General features: G+C 37.3%; 1 protein-coding gene across 2 annotated transcripts in view; it reads left to right on the top strand.

Moving 5' to 3' along the window:
- The window catches only part of dok5 (docking protein 5), a 119986-nt gene that overhangs the window by 74340 nt on the left and 24108 nt on the right, over positions 1-21538 (top strand). For both annotated transcript variants that reach the window (XM_031894773.1, XM_002935385.4), the window contains exon 3: positions 12494-12608. In XM_031894773.1, coding sequence (XP_031750633.1) covers positions 12494-12608 — 115 coding nt within the window. The remainder of the gene's footprint in view (positions 1-12493; positions 12609-21538) is intronic.

Below are 21538 nucleotides of genomic sequence, written 5' to 3'. Positions count from 1 at the left end.
GCTTGCAAAAATGTTCAACATTTCTGTTTGAATTAACGTTGTGTCTTTGAAACCTTGTGGACTGAGTTGGTTGCTAAGCACAAGTTGACTGTAGTAGCTCTAAAAATAGGCTGAGTGCTTTATTATGTAATATATTCTGAAGATTAAGAGAGTTCCATATGGCACAGACCATTAGTAAAATAAGGGAATTTAGGATACATTCATCCCAAAGTCTGTGTAATATGTTAATAGATCCTCTCATTTGCCTCTGTGAGCCTATGTCTTATCACAGCAACAAAACCATTCTCTAACTCAGCAAATTTCTTTGCCCCGTTTATATTGTTCCAGCAAGTTGTGTAAATATCTCGCCACCCTATAAAACACACTGCACCTCTATAAAACCTTCAATCACTATTAAGAAGGTTATACTGTTTTTGGTTTTATGGAGAAAAAAGTGCTTTGGAAATCTTACATTAGACATTTCACCTTTTGAAATTCTAATAAAATGAAATATATATTGTTTTTGTTAAAAAGGACAGGGCGATACCAATGTGTTTGGTATTCCAGGGATAAACTTGGCCTTTGAAAATGTGATAATTTCTTCCAAGCCGCACAGATTGACAGAGTTACTGTACTTAGCAAATTGTAGGTTTCCCCCTATGGGGAGGGGGCTAGCACAGTTACAGGGGGGAGGGAGGCTCAACCTGAAGCCCAGGTGGGGGGAGATTAAAGAAAAATCATTTTTGTCTAAGTTACACCTGAAAACATAGTTTGATGATCAATTATGGAGAGATTTGTGGTAAATATTTATATTTTTAGGTATTGTTGGAGCTATGACTGATTGGCTGGTACACTTAGAACAAAGGGTAGGAAGGTGAGACACTTGCCTCGGTTGTAGTTGATGGTAAGGGGGCAATGTACGCAATTGTTGCCTGTATTGACACCATTAATTAATGATACATGCTCCAAACATGCTTCTTGCAATTACAATTGTGCTCACCTAGTCTGTCTGATCATTTGCACTCCATTGTGACTATTGATTCAGGGCAACCCTAGGGCTGCCGCCACCCTGAATGTGGAGCTAATTCTAGGGCTCCCATTCTAGGCTGCATCAATATGTGCACCAGACTTGTGCCTAAAGAATACTACATAAAGCCAAATGCTTTATATGACACCATTGCCACAAAATTGTGTAAAATCAACATAGCACTTCCACCTATGGGACTGGTGCATCTGTGTAGAGGTATAAGGAAGCCGTGCAACACTGGCATAAGCATAAGCTTTCTTCCCCCAGCCCTCCCCTAATTACATGCAAGCTAGGGGGTGTCCCGCAGGACGCCCGATACTATGGAACAGAGGCAGTGTTGCAACTTTTTGTGCTCTATTTGAGAAACACTGAGAACTGTGCTTAGTGGCACAAGAAGCAGACAATGTGCAAAGTTCAAAAACAGGCTGATTGGTGCCCATTTCTTGCACATTGTATGGTCTGTAGCTTGCGATACACTGTCAGGGGCAAGTTACTTTACCTCTAAACAATCATGCTCTTCATTAGTATTACTTTTTCACATTCCTTATCCCTCCTGGAGGGCGCTGAAATGCCTAAAGAAAGCGCTGAGGGACTGGGGAGTCGGTCTGTACTTAATTCCCTCCAGCAAGCAAGGAGTTAAAGAGCTTAGCTTTGGGCGGGAAGAAAAAGCAGCTATACTCACCCCCTCCCCTTTTTGCCAGTCAGCTCTTCCCTGCAGTGTCACTCGGCAGGCACGGAGCAGCATCTCCCTCCCCCCCTCCCTGTTTAAGAGCAAATAGCCAGTACCCATACAGTAGGTTGGTAAGTTCTCCCAATTGCATGTTTTATATATTTTCTTTGCAGGCTCTCTTTATGCAAAAAAAAAAAAAAAGTTTTTCAAAGTCTTATATATATATATATATATATATATACTTTACATTTCGGTTTGTCACAGCAAAATGGCGGGGGATAGTCCTTGGCCATTTAATCTCTGGTGGTGTTTGATGGTTTTCACATGCCCACTGCCGGCATTCGTTATAAACAGATATAAAAAATGTTGTTGCGATGTTTGGTAAAGTTTGTAATACATGGCAAGGACTATTTTCTCTGATTTTGGATTTCTGTAATAAAGCTGTGGCCGAACTCCACCCACAAAAAGCTATGGTGTCATTGTATTTTTCTTGACTAGGCGTTACATTCATGGGGGAAAATTTTGGTAGGGAGGGAATAAGTCTCCACAGTCTAAACCCCCAATGAAATGCTAAAATTGTTATGGCATATAAACCCAGGGATGTGGTTTAATATCTTTGGTGGTTTAGGAAGCCAAACAGGGCCATACATAAAGCATGCACAATAATAGGCACAACTTGGTCCATTTGGTCATTTTGTACAGAAAGCAATATGATAAAATTACGGTAATATGGGTATTCCCCTGTACTAAGCGCATTTCAGCAGGAAGAGCCCATCTTTGCTTTTAGCCTGAACAGAGAGATACCAAGTACAATTCATCAAGCCATTTTTACGGTATATTGGGTCTTTTACATAAATGACAATTATCACTGACATGCAATAAGCTTCTTCCACTTATCTATTATTGTACTTATAATTAAATGGACATACTGTTATATATACACATCAAATACTATTAACTAGGTGACACTCACGTGTAACCTATTTTCCTTTTGTCCCTAAGGATATTTTACACATCTAGATAATGTTCATATGTCAGAGCAATAAGAAGTGAACTTGTGAGCCAGAATGAGAAATGAATTGGATGATTCACCAATAGACTTGGTCAGATTGACTGACATGATTCTATAGCTAAGAAGACAAGATTAAAAAAAAACACATTCAGCAAAGAAACTCTGCCACTCATTGCCCCTCCTTTTGCCATTGAACAAGGTGGAATGTGATTAAGGGATTTATGTATCCAGCTTAACTAGAGAAGCACTGGAATATTACAGATGATTATTCCGCTCAGTGGGATACAAATGGAAGACTGAAGTATACTATATGGAGTGCAATAGGATTAATCAGTGTATATTTTCTCCAAAGTAAGTGAAATTAGACATAATTGCCCCCCCACTCTTTCTTAGCAGAGGAATAGTTAGCCGCCCTTGTAAACTTTAAAGCGGAGCTCAGTGACTCACTATTAGCCAAACATGTAACCAACAAATACATTAAATGTACAAACTGATAATTACAGATATCCATTTTGCAAGAGATTAACTTCCCTATCCAATGAAAAACTTTTTATGTTGAGTGTTTACCAGAAAACTTTAAATCACAGACCCATTTTTCAAAATTCGTCTTTGTGTCATTACTCACTGTTTTGTTTGCTTTCCTTATGTTCTTTTCTCTTTTCTTTATCATTTCCTAGCTCTACTCTTCTTGCTTTTTTATTCTTCTTTTCACAGTTGATTATATTTCTTTTATTCTTTTTTTTCTTTAATCTGTTCTCTACAGGAATGGAGATCTCTTTTTCTAAGAAAGCTCATATTTATTCTTTGCTGTAATGTGTATATATATATATATATATATGGAGGAGATGCACTAAACTCTCTGATGTCTTATTCACCAGTAGATCTTTCCAGGTGACACAAGGACATCCCTTGAGATTAGAAGAAAGAGATTTTTTTTTCCAAGTTGTTGAATTCTCTGACTGAAGTGGTTCTACTGACAGAAACATCTATTCATTTCAAGAAAGCCACCCTAGGCACACCCTAGGCACCTAACCTAAACGTGCCCCCCCCCCCCCTTCCCTTGCCTGTGCATGATGTCACTTTCTCTACATGTGACTTCACTTCAGCTGGAAGTGACACCGTAACCACAGGTGTCTATATATAAATACAGCCCTACAACAAGGGGCTGATTTACTAATCCACGAATACGAATCCCGAATGGGAAAAAATCGGATTGGAAACGAACATTTTGCGACTTTTTAGTATTTCTTGCGATTTTTTCGTCGCTGTTGCGACTTTTTCATGAATTTTTGCGACTTTTTCGTAGCCGTTACGACTTGCGCGAATTGTCGCGACTTTTTCGTATTGAACGCTAGTAAACGGCGGGCAAACCTTGCCGATCATTATGAAAAAAACGCATTCGGACGCTTTCGATCTGTTCGTGGATTAGTAAATCGGCCCCAAAGTGTAGTAGCAACAATAGGCATATATATTCATGTCTACTAAAATATTATTTAAACATTAAATAAACTCAATAGGATTGTTTTGCTTCCAATAAGGATTCATTGTATTGTAGTTGGGATCAAATACAAGGTACTGTTTTATTATTACAGAGAAAAGGGAATCATTTAACCATGAAATAAACCCAATAGGGCTGTTCTGCCCCCAATAAGGGGTAATTATATCTTAGTTGGGATCAAGTACAGGTACTGTTTTATTATTACAGAGAAAAGGGAATCATTTAACCATTAAATAAACCCAATAGGGCTGTTCTGCCCCCAATAAGGGGTAATTATATCTTAGTTGGGATCAAGTACAGGTGCTGTTTTATTATTACAGAGAAAAAGGAAATCATTTTTAAAAATTAGAATTATTTGCTTATAATGGAGTCTATGGGAGATGGACTTTCTGTAATTTGAAGCTTTCTGGATAATGGGTTTCCGGATAACGGATCTGAAACCTGTACTGTATAATTCAATGAAAAATAGAAAGAGAAATCTAAAATATTTGAAACCCCCTGCAGATCATATATAACTCTGTATATAAAGCAATGACTTTCGGTAAATATTCCAAAGGCAGAAATGGAATTTGGAGAGATTTTTCTAACATCCTTGGATGAAATGCAGACTAAACACCAGCATTTTGCTCATATCCAAGCCTCACAGCAGGCAGTGCAGACAATATACAATATAGTTTGCATCGACGTGCGGCAGATGTACACTGTTAGTAAGAAAACAGAGTATGTCAGTATAGTTTATTACCAACATTAAATCACAATGATCCACGGCACATAACTCAGCCGGCTGTTGTCTGCAGGCGAAACGCAGGGTGACTGGCTTCTATTTTAACTAATGGTTTGTTTCAGCAAACATTAACTACGCAATGTGTAGGGATCAGCACAAAATCCTTTTTTTTAACAGAATGTGTGTCAGTACAGAAGAGCATTGTGGTTTGCAGTATTAATGTTTTTGTAAAATAAATGGGTCTTGATAGAGAGCATCGCATACATTACAATATATCAATTGAATTTGTCTTTTTATTTAATTATTTGAATTGACCATTGAAAAAATGACATATGTGTACAGATGTCTTAGTTCAGAGGTCTCGCAGCATTAAGGACAAGTAAATATTTTGAGGAAAGGATAAGCAGGTTCTGATAAGGTCATTATCTACTTTCGGCCCAGTATTTTATAGCTTTGGGCCCTAGGGTTAAGCAGAGAGGACCCTGGAGATCATCTTGTGTCATAGATGTCTAAGGGAAACAATATGGCACCTCCCTCCCATATGTATAAATACAAATATACAGAGAAGGAATGTTCTGGGCACACAATAAGCTGTACCCTCATACTGTACTGTCTAAGGGAAACAATATGGCACCTCCCTCCCATATGTATAAATACAAATATACAGAGAAGGAATGTTCTGGGCACACAATAAGCTGTACCCTCATACTGTACTGTCTAAGGGAAACAATATGGCACCTCCCTCCCATATGTATAAATACAAATATACAGAGAAGGAATGTTCTGGGCACACAATAAGCTATACCCTCATACTGTACTGTCTAAGGGAAACAATATGGTACCTCCCTCCCATATGTATAAATACAAATATACAGAGAGGGAATGTTATTGGTTAAATTTTGAACATCTTTATTGAGAGATTACTTTAGTGAGTTCTCATATCAAAAGTATATCAAAGTTAACTTAAGGAACCAACTCTTTCTTTCACTTATTATTATCTATTTTCCTGTGTCACAGTTTTATTTATTGAGTAATTGATTTCCAAAGCCCATATGTAGTCACTGAAGTCCTTAGAGGAACACAATATCCATACTGTATAAACCATTTCATGCTATATAAGATGATAAGTTCAGGACAAAAGAGACTTTATTTTTCAAAGCTCAACAAAAATGATATAAAAATGGATTTTGTATTAAAATAAAGCTCCAATGTTACTTCAGTTCAGTATAATCCCCAACGTGTAAATCAACAGTTATAAGATACGAATCAGACCCGAGCAGCTTTGATTTTCCAACAACCTGGAAAATATATTACAGGTATGGGACCTCTTATCCAGAATGATCTGGACGAAGGGTATTCCAGATAAGGGGTCTTTCCGTAATTTGGATCTCCATACCTTAAGTCTACTAAAAAATCAATAAAACATTAATTAAACCCAATAGGATTGTTTTGCATCCAATAAGGATTTATTATACCTGAGTTGGGATCAATTACAGGTACTGTTTTATTATTACAGAGAAAAGGGAATCATTTAACCATGAAATAAACCCAATAGGGCTGTTCTGCCCCCAATAAGGGGTAATTATATCTTAGTTGGGATCAAGTACAGGTACTGTTTTATTATTACAGAGAAAAGGGAATCATTTAACCATGAATTAAACCCAATAGGGCTGTTCTGCCCCCAATAAGGGGTAATTATATCTTAGTTGGGATCAAGTACAGGTACTGTTTTATTATTACAGAGAAAAGGGAATCATTTAACCATTAAATAAACCCAATAGGGCTGTTCTGCCCCAATAAGGGGTAATTATATCTTAGTTGGGATCAAGTACAGGTACTGTTTTATTATTACAGAGAAAAGGGAATCATTTAACCATGAATTAAACCCAATAGGGCTGTTCTGCCCCCAATAAGGGGTAATTATATCTTAGTTGGGATCAAGTACAAGTACTGTTTTATTATTACAGAGAAAAGGGAATCATTTAACCATTAAATAAACCCAATAGGACTGTTCTGCCCCCAATAAGGGGTAATTATATCTTAGTTGGGATCAAGTACAGGTACTGTTTTATTATTACAGAGAAAAGGGAATCATTTAACCATGAATTAAACCCAATAGGGCTGTTCTGCCCCCAATAAGGGGTAATTATATCTTAGTTGGGATCAAGTACAGGTACTGTTTTATTATTACAGAGAAAAGGGAATCATTTAACCATTAAATAAACCCAATAGGACTGTTCTGCCCCCAATAAGGATTAATTATATCTTAGTTGGGATCAAGTACAGGTACTGTTTTATTATTACAGAGAAAAAAGAAATCGGTTTTAAAATTCTGAATTATTTGATTAAAATGGAGTCTATGGGAGACAGGTTTTCTGTAATTCGGAGCTTTCTGGATAATAGGTTTCCGGATGATAAGCGATCCCATACACATACTAGGAATGCAAATACGACACCATCTGAAACTATTTGTCTTTTCAATGTAAAGTGGATTGTTTCTGAATTTCAAGATAATTTCAAAATACAATATCAATAAAATTATATATTTTTTTGTCTGCTTTTAGGATAGAGACAAGGGAAACACCTTGGAAGGGTTACTCTAGTTACCCTATAGAAACAAAAGCTAAAGTAGTAAAGACTGACATTATATACAGTCAACACTTTATTCTCTCTTTTCACTGCTGGGCATCAGTTACTTTATATAATATCAGAGAAGTCTCATTCAAATTAAAACCATATTTGCTCTTGAATATAGTCCAGAAATTAATGGGTTACTCTGGGTAACAAGCGCGGTAGGCTTTTTTATTTTAGCAAAATTACCTAAAAGTAATTTACACCCTTTTTTGTAGTAAAGTTTGATTCTTTTCAGCACATACGTAAAGCAAAATAAGTAAAAATGACAACCTGCCTTTGCCGGTGTCTATTCATTTTCTCATAACACCTATGGATCAGTAGAAGAGAAGAAAGTGTTACACAGCCCTGTTAGTCATACGAGGGTTAAAGGTTCCATATCACAATGTGTCAGACTGTTATTTGCTGTCAGATTCCGTTGGCTGTAATGATTCTGGTTTCCATCTTTTTTTTTGCGGAGCAATCAATGTGTCTCTATAAAGCTAGCGGAGGGGTTACCCGCACAGGGCAGGTGAGATCTGGACAGGGTGTTAATTGGAATGAAGAACTGTACTCTGTACACAGTGAAAGCGATTAATTCAGCTCTTTGTAAGCGCCATGTGAATTATTCAGGCTGCATGTAGGACAAGTGCATAAAAGATGAATGTATAACAGAGGCACTAATGCTTTCCCCTGCTCTTTATTCATGTTCCCCATTATTGTGTGCCTGCTCTTTTGACAACTTACATTTCAGCATGAAAAGGTAAACTGTGCTTAGTAGGCGAGAGATCTCTGATTAAAGAAACAGCAGCGCTGTCAGATTTCAGATTTGCAGTGTATTTGTATTCATGGGGTGAAACTAGTATCAAACTTGATATTTGTTTAACTAATTATACCTTATATAGACTGTACAGTATGGGGGCTACTCTTCTGTATATTTCTATTTACCTTGCCCCTTTAGCAAGGTTACACATATACAGATACAGTGGGATAACAGTCACCCTGCTATAGTTCCAGGGGTACCCAGGGCACAAATAAGCACTCACCTCAAATCTCCCCCTAACTGGCCTTCAGGCTGGGCCCCCTTAGCTCATAACAAGGTTACAGATATATAGAAACATTGGGGTAACAGTCACCCTGCTATAGTTCCAGGGGTACCCAGGGCACAAATAAGCACTCACCCCATATCTCCCCTAACTGGCCTTCAGGCTGGGCCCCCTTAGCTCATAACAAGGTTACAGATATATAGAAACATTGGGGTAACAGTCACCCTGCTATAGTTCCAGGGGTACCCAGGGCACAAATAAGCACTCACCCCAAATCTCCCCCTAACTGGCCTTCAGGCTGGGCCCCCTTAGCTCATAACAAGGTTACAGATATATAGAAACATTGGGGTAACAGTCACCCTGCTATAGTTCCAGGGGTACCCAGGGCACAAATAAGCACTCACTCCAAATCTCCCCCTAACTGGCCTTCAGGCTGGGCCCCCTTAGCTCATAACAAGGTTACAGATATATAGAAACATTGGGGTAACAGTCACCCTGCTATAGTTCCAGGGGTACCCAGGGCACAAATAAGCACTCACCCCATATCTCCCCCTAACTGGCCTTCAGGCCGGGCCCCCTTAGCCCATAACAAGGTTACAGATATATATAGAAACATTGGGGTAACAGTCACCCTGCTATAGTTCCAGGGGTACCCAGGGCACAAATAAGCACTCACCCCAAATCTCCCCCTAACTGGCCTTCAGGCTGGGCCCCCTTAGCTCATAACAAGGTTACAGATATATAGAAACATTGGGGTAACAGTCACCCTGCTATAGTTCCAGGGGTACCCAGGGCACAAATAAGCACTCACCCCAAATCTCACCCTAGCTGGCCTTCAGGTGTATATGTGGGGTAACATTTACCCTGCTATAGTTCCAGGGGGTACTTAGGACTTTAAATAAATTAATTAATCTAGATCACAATCTGACGTACTTTGTTTGGGCCCCTTAGTTTTGACACCTCTGCATTAAGTCTTGTGTCCATCAAAAATATCCTCTCATCCCTATTATAAAGCCTTTTCAGCTTCTTCTGTGTGCCAAAGAGCATGGATAGAAACTACATGCACGGTTATCATTAAACAAGTTCTCCTAATTTCCATACTAAAGCAATAATTGAACAACAATTGAACAATTTCAGCCTACAGGACAGTTTCTGTCTCCCTGCCTAGTGGTTTTGTTTTTATTTTTGCTGCCTTTGATGCTCAATATTGCTTTCTGTGTTTCTTAACATGTCGTCCATTTTATGTGCAGTATAGGCAGAATGACAAAATGCAGGGTTTGGAAAAGATTTATGGCCATACAAATGCGAAAAACAAAATGGGGCAGAACATACAGTACATCCCTCTCTGCGTGTTCATTTTTCTCTTGGAGGTACCGGCACGGGGCCATGTATCACACAGACTTTGTATCACAAAGACACTTTTAATGTCTGTCTCATAAAATGCGACTTTTGCATTTATGTCTTCTATATTTTAGTTTGTGAGTATTTTGTTCTCACTCTCTAGAGCTGCCTCTGGCACCAATTCATTCAAAGGTATTCAAGACAAAACTTCATTTGTTATTTATGGGAACTTATCACTGAAAAACAAATTATTTTAAACTGTCACATAAACACTTTTGGACTCCTCCTATTTTCATGAACTTGTCTTTTTCCTTTTCTTCTGATCTAAACCCTTGTCTCTGCTCATTTTTACCTTTCATTCTGCCTTCTTCTGTCTCCATTTATCCTTGGTTTTCCAACCATTCCCCATGTCCCTCAGAAACAAGTTCTGATATTGCTGGGTCCTTATAAAATGTAGTATTTGGAACTGTGCAATTTGTCATTTGAGTCTATGATGTCCTATTTATTCAGGGCTATTTGGACTTATAATGGTAGTCATTGCTAAATTGATGTGTTTAGACTTTGGGCTCCAGGTTTGAAACTCCAAAGAAGCTGATGGTATAAAGGACAGCCATGGTTCTAGCAGGGTCACCATAAGACCTCCTAGTAACGTGTTTGGGTAGCAAAACCTACTACTACTACTTTAGAAACCTAGGAAGCCTCCACTGTCTTATCCCTGGCATAAGATTTAAGTAAGTTAGACATCAGTCATATTGGCTATTGTATATATATAGTAAATTCAGTCATATTGGCTATTGTATATATATAGTAAGTTCAGTCATATTGGCTATTGTATATATATAGTAAGTTCAGTCATATTGGCTATTGTATATATATAGTAAGTTCAGTCATATTGGCTATTGTATATATATAGTAAGTTCAGTCATATTGGCTATTGTATATATATAGTAAGTTCAGTCATATTGGCTATTGTATATATATAGTAAGTTCAGTCATATTGGCTATTGTATATATATAGTAAGTTCAGTCATATTGGCTATTGTATATATATAGTAAATTCAGTCATATTGGCTATTGTATATATATAGTAAGTTCAGTCATATTGGCTATTGTATATATATAGTAAGTTCAGTCATATTGGCTATTGTATATATATAGTAAGTTCAGTCATATTGGCTATTGTATATATATAGTAAGTTCAGTCATATTGGCTATTGTATATATATAGTAAGTTCAGTCATATTGGCTATTGTATATATATAGTAAGTTCAGTCATTTTGGCTATTGTATATATATAGTAAATTCAGTCATATTGGCTATTGTATATATATAGTAAGTTCAGTCATATTGGCTATTGTATATATATAGTAAGTTCAGTCATTTTGGCTATTGTATATATATAATAAGTTCAGTCATATTGGCTATTGTATATATATAGTAAGTTCAGTCATATTGGCTATTGTATATATATAGTAAGTTCAGTCATTTTGGCTATTGTATATATATAATAAGTTCAGTCATATTGGCTATTGTATATATATAGTAAGTTCAGTCATTTTGGCTATTGTATATATATAATAAGTTCAGTCATTTTGGCTATTGTATATATATAATAAGTTCAGTCATATTGGCTATTGTATATATATAGTAAGTTCAGTCATTTTGGCTATTGTATATATATAGTAAATTCAGTCATATTGGCTATTGTATATATATAGTAAGTTCAGTCATATTGGCTATTGTATATATATAGTAAGTTCAGTCATTTTGGCTATTGTATATATATAATAAGTTCAGTCATATTGGCTATTGTATATATATAGTAAGTTCAGTCATATTGGCTATTGTATATATATAGTAAGTTCAGTCATTTTGGCTATTGTATATATATAATAAGTTCAGTCATATTGGCTATTGTATATATATAGTAAGTTCAGTCATATTGGCTATTGTATATATATAATAAGTTCAGTCATTTTGGCTATTGTATATATATAATAAGTTCAGTCATATTGGCTATTGTATATATATAGTAAGTTCAGTCATATTGGCTATTGTATATATATAGTAAGTTCAGTCATTTTGGCTATTGTATATATATAATAAGTTCAGTCATATTGACTATTGTATATATATAGTAAGTTCAGTCATATTGGCTAAATGACAATGTTGGAGCATCCAGGGTGTCTAGTAGAATTTTTTTATCTTAATTGGCAGAACATTAGTCCATGTTAACTCCATGGTGGTAGTTGTTGGACAAAGATATAGCCTTAAGGTTCAATAAGACACCTTTCAGAAGGAATATCAGGCCAAGTACCCTCTATTATTGAATATAAATTTGGCAGAATTATATTGTGCAAATGTAGTGCCTATACAGTCTGATGAATTCTAGAACCTGTGTTTATGCTGAAGCAGAGAGTTATTTTGTGCCGAATAAAGGGCCGGCACCTTTTCATAAACCCCTTTTGCTTTTATAACCGCACACCCTTGAGCCCTGTAATTTCTCTCTCTGTTTGTGCTAGAATTTAATTTGCTGCCTCATACAACAAACTCCTTTTCTTTACTGCTCTGTTGTTGTTTTTCTAGGTCACAGAACTCAATAATGTGAAAAATATTCTTCGGCTCCCCAAAACTACGAAGAAGCACGCTTTAGGCATATTTTTCACAGACGACACCTCAAAAACCTTTGCCTGTGAATCTGGTACGTTACCCTGGCGCTATAAGGATGCACCATGAATTATTGAAGTAGATGTAAAAGCTTTTCTGGATTCAGTCAAGGTTCATTCCTTGAAATGTATAAGGTGTAAATGCCCTGCTGGAAAAGAGAAGTTCAGCAACGGTAGTAAAGTCTTTGTGATAATAATAAAGTAATAGATGAATACTGTTTGCAAGAAAACAGCCATCAATAGTCTAAACAGTAGTGAAAAATAAAAATAACATTTATCAGGGCAAGAAAAGCAGCATAGAGCGTTTTGTGCCTTATGGGGCACTTGTTGCCTCATAAGGCACAAAACGCGTGAGGCTTTTTTGATCACATTGATTAGCAGAAAAACATATTTCCGAACATTGCATTGTTTCATCGATTTCTACAAATTCATTCTGATTTTGCTGATTTTTTTCATTTGAATTTAAGTAAATTTATTGTTTGCTAAATTTCAAACATTGGAGTTCAAAAAGTCATGTTTTTCTGTAGCAATATTCTCGAAAAAATGTACAATATTGAATTTTAATTAGTGATGAGCGAATTTTTTCACGAGGCATGGATTCGCAGCGAATTTCCGCATTTCGCCATTGGCGAATTTTATGGCAAAGCGAAACAGGACAGATCCACTCATCACTAAATGCGTTTTGCAGATTTGTCGCCGTATTGTGAATTTTTCTGCCGTTTCGCTAATTTTTCAGTGAAGCAAAAAGGGGAAAAATCCACGAAACGCATTTGTCGCGCACATCTTTTTTTGCCATGACTGCGCCTATTTTTGCCCCAACTGCGCCTATTTTGCATGTATAAAGAATGAGAGGAAAAGCTGACAGAAGAAGAACACTCATTTGAGCTCAAAATTAGTGATGAGTGAATGGGTCCCGTTTCGCTACACAGAAAAAATTGCAAAACTATAGAAAAATGTGTGAAATGGTGAAAAATTTGTGAAATGCTTTTGTAGTGCAACTTTTTTGTCGCCTGCCTATTTTGATGCGACTGTGTCCATTTTTACACAACCACACCTATTTTGCCACAACCATTCTGACGTGCCCATGCCCATTTTGACGCAGCTGCAACTTTTTTTGACGCGACTGCAGCTTTTTTTGATGCGCAACAAATTTTTCCACACCGGGTTTTCGCTGAAGTTTCACAAGACAATTTGCCAATGGCGAAATGCGGAGATCCGCTGCGAATCCATGCCTGCCCAAAAAGTTGCTCACCATTAATTTTTATATATATGCCCTTAAGACTCAATGAAGAATAAAACTTTTTCATAGACTTTAAAATTCAAAAATGTTAATAATCTCCAACAAAAAGAATTATGAGCTGTCTTTAAATACTGAGCAACTGGACAAACCTGCCTTTTGCAACTAACATTTTGTATTTGCTGCAGTTGCTTTTAGACAGGCGAAGCAAACCCATTTGATTTGGTCAAATTTGGTAACTAATGAAAATGTTTTGACAATATGAAAGACTGCTGATTCTAAACTTATTTTGCAAAAAAAAAAACCCCAACAAATTAAATTTAGAAACAATTCATTTACAACCTTTGAATGTATTTGGAGCCCCTGGGGTTTTCATTATAGATTCTGGTAACAACAATATGACTTGTGTAGAAGATAACTGATACAAGAAGGCCTAATAGTCATTAACTAACATTACTAATTGTTATTGTGTACAGTTATTGTGTACAGATATGGTAACAACAATATGACTTGTGTAGAAGATAACTGATACAAGAAGGCCTAATAGTCATTAACTAACATTACTAATTGTTATTGTGTACAGATATGGGATCTATTAAGCAGAATAATTAAGTTCTTTGGTTACTATTTTTTCCGTAATTTTGATTATTTCACTGAAAAACTATACCCCCCAAACAATGTAGGCTTCTATAAAAATATACTATATAAACAAACTTATATGTAAAACCCTGTTTCATCTAAATAAACCATTTTCAAACAAGGAGTGCAATGACTGCTTCCATTTTAGCACAACCACAACGGCAATTGCACTCATGAATGGGTCTTTATTAATCTACTAAAAATATTACATAAATCCAAAAGGATCGTTTTGCCACCAACATGGATTTGTGCACTTTAGCTACTATCACGTACAGGCTACTGTTTTATTAATAAAACTAAAAAAGCTAATTGCTAATACAAATTGGCATTTAGGGGAGACGGAGCTTTGTATAAACCTCAGAAAGTGCAACATGGTATAATTCTGGCTTGGAATGAAAGGAATAAGTTACACTATATATGATTTATAATGAGTAAATTTTTTCCCCAGAAATGGATTTGCAGTAAATTTCCACATTTCGCCATTGCTTTGTGAAACTTCGTCACTGAAAAATTAGTTGCAAGGCAAAATCGGGTCAAATTGGACGTGGCAGCATCAAATTCGGCGCGGTCACGTAAAAAAAAGACTCGGGTGACAAAAAAGTAACGCGACAAGCGCGTTTCACGGATTTTCTGTAGTTTCGCAAATTTTCCTGTCTTTCTGAGAACAATTACTATAGTCTTTGTTTATTACCCTAACCAGTGCTAGGTTCACATGCAGATCTACTTATTCTTATTCAAGACTTTGGTTTTTTGTGAATTTCAAAAAAACTCAAACATCAATCTGAGATTTCTAACCTTCGGTTTTCCAGATTTACCAAGTACAAAAATTGGAAGCTCTCTTTTCAAGAAAATTAAGACCTATACAGGTATGGGATTCCTTATCTGGAAATCCGTTATCTAGAAAGTTCCGAATTACGGAAAGGCCATCTCCCATAGGCTCCATTATAAGCAAATAATTCAAATTTTTAAAAATGGTTTCTTTTTTCTCTGTAATAATAAAACAGTACCTGTACTTGATCCCAACTAAGATATAATTACCCCTTATTGGGGGCAGAACAGCCCTATTGGGTTTATTTAATGGTTAAATGATTCCCTTTTCTCTGTAATAATAAAACAGTACCTGTACTTGATCCCAACTAAGATATAATTACCCCTTATTGGGGGCAGAACAGTCCTATTGGGTTTATGTAATGGTTAAATGATTCCCTTTTCTCTGTAATAATAAAACAGTACCTGTACTTGATCCCAACTAAGATATAATTACCCCTTATTGGGGGCAGAACAGTCCTATTGGGTTTATGTAATGGTTAAATGATTCCCTTTTCTCTGTAATAATAAAACAGTACCTGTACTTGATCCCAACTAAGATATAATTACCCCTTATTGGGGGCAGAACAGCCCTATTGGGTTTATTTAATGGTTAAATGATTCCCTTTTCTCTGTAATAATAAAACAGTACCTGTACTTGATCCCAACTAAGATATAATTACCCCTTATTGGGGGCAGAACAGTCCTATTGGGTTTATTCAATATTTAAATGGTTTTTAACAGACTTAAGTCATGGAGATCCAAATTACGAAAAGATCCCTTATCCGGGAAAACCCAAGGTCCCATACCAGGACTATAATATGAGCAGCGATTGTGATTACTGTCATGTCACAAATAGTTACAAGCGAATCTGTCTCTGCTTCGCCGAAATATTTGCGAATCTTTCAAAAGATTCGCGAAATGGCGGAGAATCCCCACATAGACGCAAATGCGGCCGGTTTGTAAAAAAACAGATCCTGAACTCTGATTTTTTTCCCTAATCCTTTATTTAAAAACCAGATCTTACAGAAAAAGGAGCAGTCGTTCATTAATAGACAGAATTATCTGCTATATGAATCCTATATTAATGCTATATGAATCCTATATTAATGCTATATGAATCCTATATTAATGCTATATGAATCCTATATTAATGCTATATGAATCCTATATTAATGCTATATGAATCCTATATTAATGCTATATGAATCCTGCAGCTGAATACATGGGGCTTTTAAAGATAAAGCCGTTCCTTTCTGAAGGAATTCACTTGCAGAAATCCTGTATATGCAATCATTCTAGTAAATAGGCTGGTTCATTAAACTGAGTGAGTTACCAGATTAGGAGCATTTTACATGTGTCACGATGCAGGGGAAAATATCCAATGCACGTAAGATTGCTTATCTAGCCGCAAGGCGCATCCCATGAATGGGCTGTTGATAAGGAACCATCTGCCAGATCCCTACAGAAAATTCCATGGGGGGTACATATCATGTTCTAGTTGTCAGACGAAACCCCAGGGACACCATCCTCTTGATTTACTTTGCTCAATTGTGCTTAGTACAGGATAATATCTATGTTGGATATGGTTTTACTCTATCTGTGTGTTCAGAGCAAATTTAGGGCTGTTTCTGTTAAACTGTGCTTAGTGCTTGTAATTGTATATCTCTGTACAGGCTATGAGTAAGCCTAGGGGGGCTGTTCCTGCTGAATTGTGCTTAGTACAGGGGAATCCCTATGCTGCCATAGTTTTATGGTATCTCTCTGTACAGGCTATGAGCAAACTTAGGGGCTGTTCCTGCTGAATTGTGCTTAGTACAGGGGAATACCTATGCTGACATAGTTTTATGGTATCTCTCTGTACAGGCTATGAGCAAACTTAGGGGGCTGTTCCTGCTGAATTGTGCTTAGTACAGGAAAATACCTATGCTGCCATAGGTTAATGGTATCTCTCTGTACAGGTGCAAGGTTAAGGGGGGGAACTGTTTTTGCTAAGTTATGCGTAGTACGGGTATATAAAAAGCTGCATAGTAACCTGAAGGTCACTGGTTCAAATATAGGTGGGATGTTAGAAACATATACTGGTATAAGCAAACTTTGGGGGTTATTTCATCAGGATGTACTTGAGTGCTTTGAGCAGTCAAACTCCCATTAGTTCTATGGAGTGATAGAGGTCACTCACCGCTGAGCACTGCGTGTGGGGAGCAAAGATTTAAAGGAGAAGGAAAGTTATTTTGACATTTTACTGTCAATAGATTTGCCACATTAGTGCCCCCTAGAGCACTATATTTATTCTGCAGAAAGCATTACCATACCCGAGTAAAGAGCCCTAGATGCTCCCTCCCTTTGTTTAAGATTGCAGCTGCCATTTTAGCTTGGTCTTTATAGCTTCCTGCTGCAGCTCTTGCCACTGGTAGCTCAGATTGCACATTCCTAAGGGAGGGGGGAGTGAGTTTTATGAATTCTTAAGGGAAGGGGGTGCGGGAGAAGGGAGAGAGGAGAGAGCTGCAGAGATTATGGCCCCTGAGAATGAAGGATTTTTCTAAAAGAGAGGAAGTCAGATACCAAAGAACATGTTTACAAAAAATAATACAGGAAATCCTGTGTTTCTTTTGTGCAGTGTTTCTGTGAGTGCTTATGGCTGTATTTACATAGACTTTTCTGATAAAGCTTACTTAGTTTTTATCTTTCCTTCTCATTTAATAAACAGCTGAATTTAAAAGACTCAGTAAAGTTTTATCAAGTGGTAACAATATCCCCTTTATAGGGGCCATTTGCCAGACTTAAGTGCTTAGTGATAATGAGAAAGATTTCTGTGAAAAAGATCTGGCTGCTTAGGTACCCGAAAAATAGTCCTTAATTATTTAATTGCACTTTGAACCAAACTCGCTACTTACTTTATTGTTTTAACAGATGTAGTTAATGTTATGTGAAAATCATTGTTGTAAAACACAAAGGGCCTGATTCACTAAAGTGTGATAAAATGTGCGCTATTTTTAGTGTGCGCTATAAATTTTACCGCGTCTTAATTTTGGCAATTTTTTTGCACGATTCACTATAAGCATACTTGCGCTTTTTTACGCGCGGTATTGGTACATGTGCTAAATTACGCACGCGAATAGTCACCACATATGAATGGTAGCTTAGAAATAGTGTATAAAAATTGTCGCCGCATATAAATGGTGTATATAAATATTAGCCACATATAGTTACATAGTTACATAGGGTTGAAAAAAGACCATTGTCCATCAAGTTCAACCCATCCGAGTAAACCCAGCACACAACCTATACTAACCAATCTATACACTCACATACATAAACTATATATATACAACCACTAGTACTAACTGTAGATATTAGTATCACAATAGCCTTGGATATTCTGCTTGTTCAAAAACTCATCCAGGCCCCTCTTATAGGCATTAACAGAATCTGCCATTACCACATCACTAGGAAGGGCATTCCACAGCCTCACTGCCCTCACCGTGAAAAACCACCTACGCTGCTTCAAATGGAAGCTCCGTTCCTCTAATCTATAGGGGTGACCTCTGGTGCGCTGATTGTTTTTATGGGAAAAAAGAACATCCCCCAACTGCCTATAATCCCCTCTAATGTACTTGTACAGAGTAATCATGTCCCCTCGCAAGCGCCTCTTTTCCAGAGAAAACAACCCCAACCTCGACAGTCTAACCTCATAGCTTAAATCTTCCATCCCCTTTACCAGTTTAGTTGCACGTCTCTGCACTCTCTCCAGCTCATTAATATCCTTCTTAAGGACTGGAGCCCAAAACTGCACTGCATACTCAAGGTGAGGCCTTACCAGGGACCTATAAAGCGGCAAAAATATGTTCTCATCCCTTGAGTCAATGCCCTTTTTTATACAAGACAGCACTTTATTTGCTGTAGTAGCCACAGAATGACACTGCCTGGAATTAGACAACTTGTGATCTACAAAAACCCCTAGATCCTTCTCCATTAAGGATGCCCCCAACACACTACCATTCAGTAGATAGTTTGCGTTTATATTATTCCTACCAAAGTGCATAACTTTGCACTTGTCAACATTGAACCTCATTTTCCAGTTTGCTGCCCAGTTTTCCAATTTTGTCAAATCGCTCTGCAAAGCGGCAGCATCCTGCATGGAACTTATAGTTTTGCACAATTTAGTGTCATCAGCAAAAACAGAAACAGTACTCTCTATGCCCACCTCCAGGTCATTAATAAACAAGTTAAAAAGCAAAGGACCAAGGACTGACCCCTGCGGTACTCCACTAACCACACTGGCCCAATTAGAAAATGTTCCATTTACCACCACTCTTTGTACTCTATCCTTCAGCCAGTTTTCTATCCAATTACAAATATTATGTTCTAGGCCAATATTCCTCAATTTGATCATTAACCTTCTGTGCGGTACTGTATCAAACGCTTTAGCAAAATCTAAGTAGATGACATCAACTGCCATTCCAGCATCAAGGTTCCTGCTCACCTCCTCATAAAAGGCAACTAAATTAGTCTGGCAAGATCTGTTACGCATAAAACCATGCTGGCACAAACTAATAGTATTGTGAACTGCAATGTATTCAACTATCCTATCCCTTATTACCCCTTCCAGAAGCTTTCCTACTACTGATGTCAGACTAACAGGCCTATAGTTTTCAGGCTGAGAACGAGATCCCTTTTTAAATAACGGCACCACATTAGCAATCCGCCAGTCTCTCGGCACCATGCCAAACCTCAACGAATCCTGAATATAAATGGTATCATATAAATAGTAGATGCTTATAAATAGTAGCCACTAGTGATGAGCAAATGTGTTCTGGTTATCTTTAGTGAAAAATTAGCAAATCTTTCGAAAGATCCACGAAACGGCAAAAATGTTGTGCGGGCAAAAAAATTGTTGCTGTGACTATTATTTTTTGACGCTTGTATAAATTTTTGGATGTGCGTTGAATTTTTGCGTGGGAATTTTTTCATGCGTTTTGCCATTGGCGGATTGTTTTGCGAAACGCATGAAAAAATCCGCCGCAAAGAAATTCAACGCACGTCCAAAAATTCGCTGTGAATCCATGCCTGGCGAAGCATTTCATCACTTGTAACCAAATATAAATAGTCGCGCAAATAAACGCACGCCATGTTAGCCATACACGCCAATACTTGTGGAAAATTACTGTATTAAAAATGAACATTTCGCTGCAAACTGGCGGCTGCGTCACTCTAGGGGAAACACAGACTTGAATAAATAACACTGTAAGTCCATATTTTATTGCAAAAAACTCATTTACTGTACTTTTCTATAATTTTTCGCCTGCCTGTAGTAGGTGTTAATTTTCGCATAGCCGAATGCAATATTTAGCGCACCAAAGTTATAGTGAATCATGCGATCGTATACTTTTCAGCGCGGAAATTAACGCATGCGGTAAAACTAGCGCGAGAAATATCGCATGCGAAAATGGCGATTTATCGCACGCAATAATACTATGGTGAATCGCGCGCAAATTATCGCGCCTTTTTTACCGCAAAAAAGCGTAAGATAATTTTTATCGCACTTTAGTGAATCAGGCCCAAAGTCTTTGTAATTCATTAATTCTGAATAGTACGCTGTGATTGAACATCAACATTTGATAGATTAAGATGTTTTGAGACATACCATGCCGAGTTGTTATGGGAGCCAAAAATTTGTTTAGGATGCACTACGGGAACAGGAGGCATTATGGGTTATAACCAGGACAAGCATCATTTCAATCAAATATAATGAAGTTTAGTGATGAGCAAATTTTTTTGCCAGGCATGCATTCACAGCGAATTTCCACAAAAATTTGCTGCAGAAAAATTTGTCACACGTCAAAAAAAAGTCATGGTCGCGTCAAAGTGGGTGGGGACACAGCAAAATGGGGTTGCAGCAAAAAAAGACCCGGACAACAAAATAGGCGTCATAAAAGTTGCGCGACAAACGTGTTTTGTGGATTTTTTCGCTGTTTCACAAATTTTCCTGGTGTTTCGCTAATTTTTCGGCGAACTGAAATGGGGCAGATTTGCTCATCACTAATGAAGTTCCTACAGCCAAATGAAATCACTGTTTTTTAAATAAAATGGCCAATTCTAACTCAGAACTGAAATGACAGAATTATTATTTCAGGTCACCATTGTATCTGTGAGGACTTGGGCTGAAGAACAGCCAGGGAGATATTATGGAGCACATCCCTATTTGCTCTCTTAAATACATGTGAAAGTCCAACTTGAGGGTCAGTTAGAATGATGTTTAAGGCAGATCCCAATATTCTT

This window comes from Xenopus tropicalis, chromosome 10, assembly GCF_000004195.4.
Source record: "Xenopus tropicalis strain Nigerian chromosome 10, UCB_Xtro_10.0, whole genome shotgun sequence".
Classification (NCBI taxonomy): domain Eukaryota; kingdom Metazoa; phylum Chordata; class Amphibia; order Anura; family Pipidae; genus Xenopus; species Xenopus tropicalis.
This window is presented reverse-complemented; position numbering and strand designations above follow the sequence as displayed.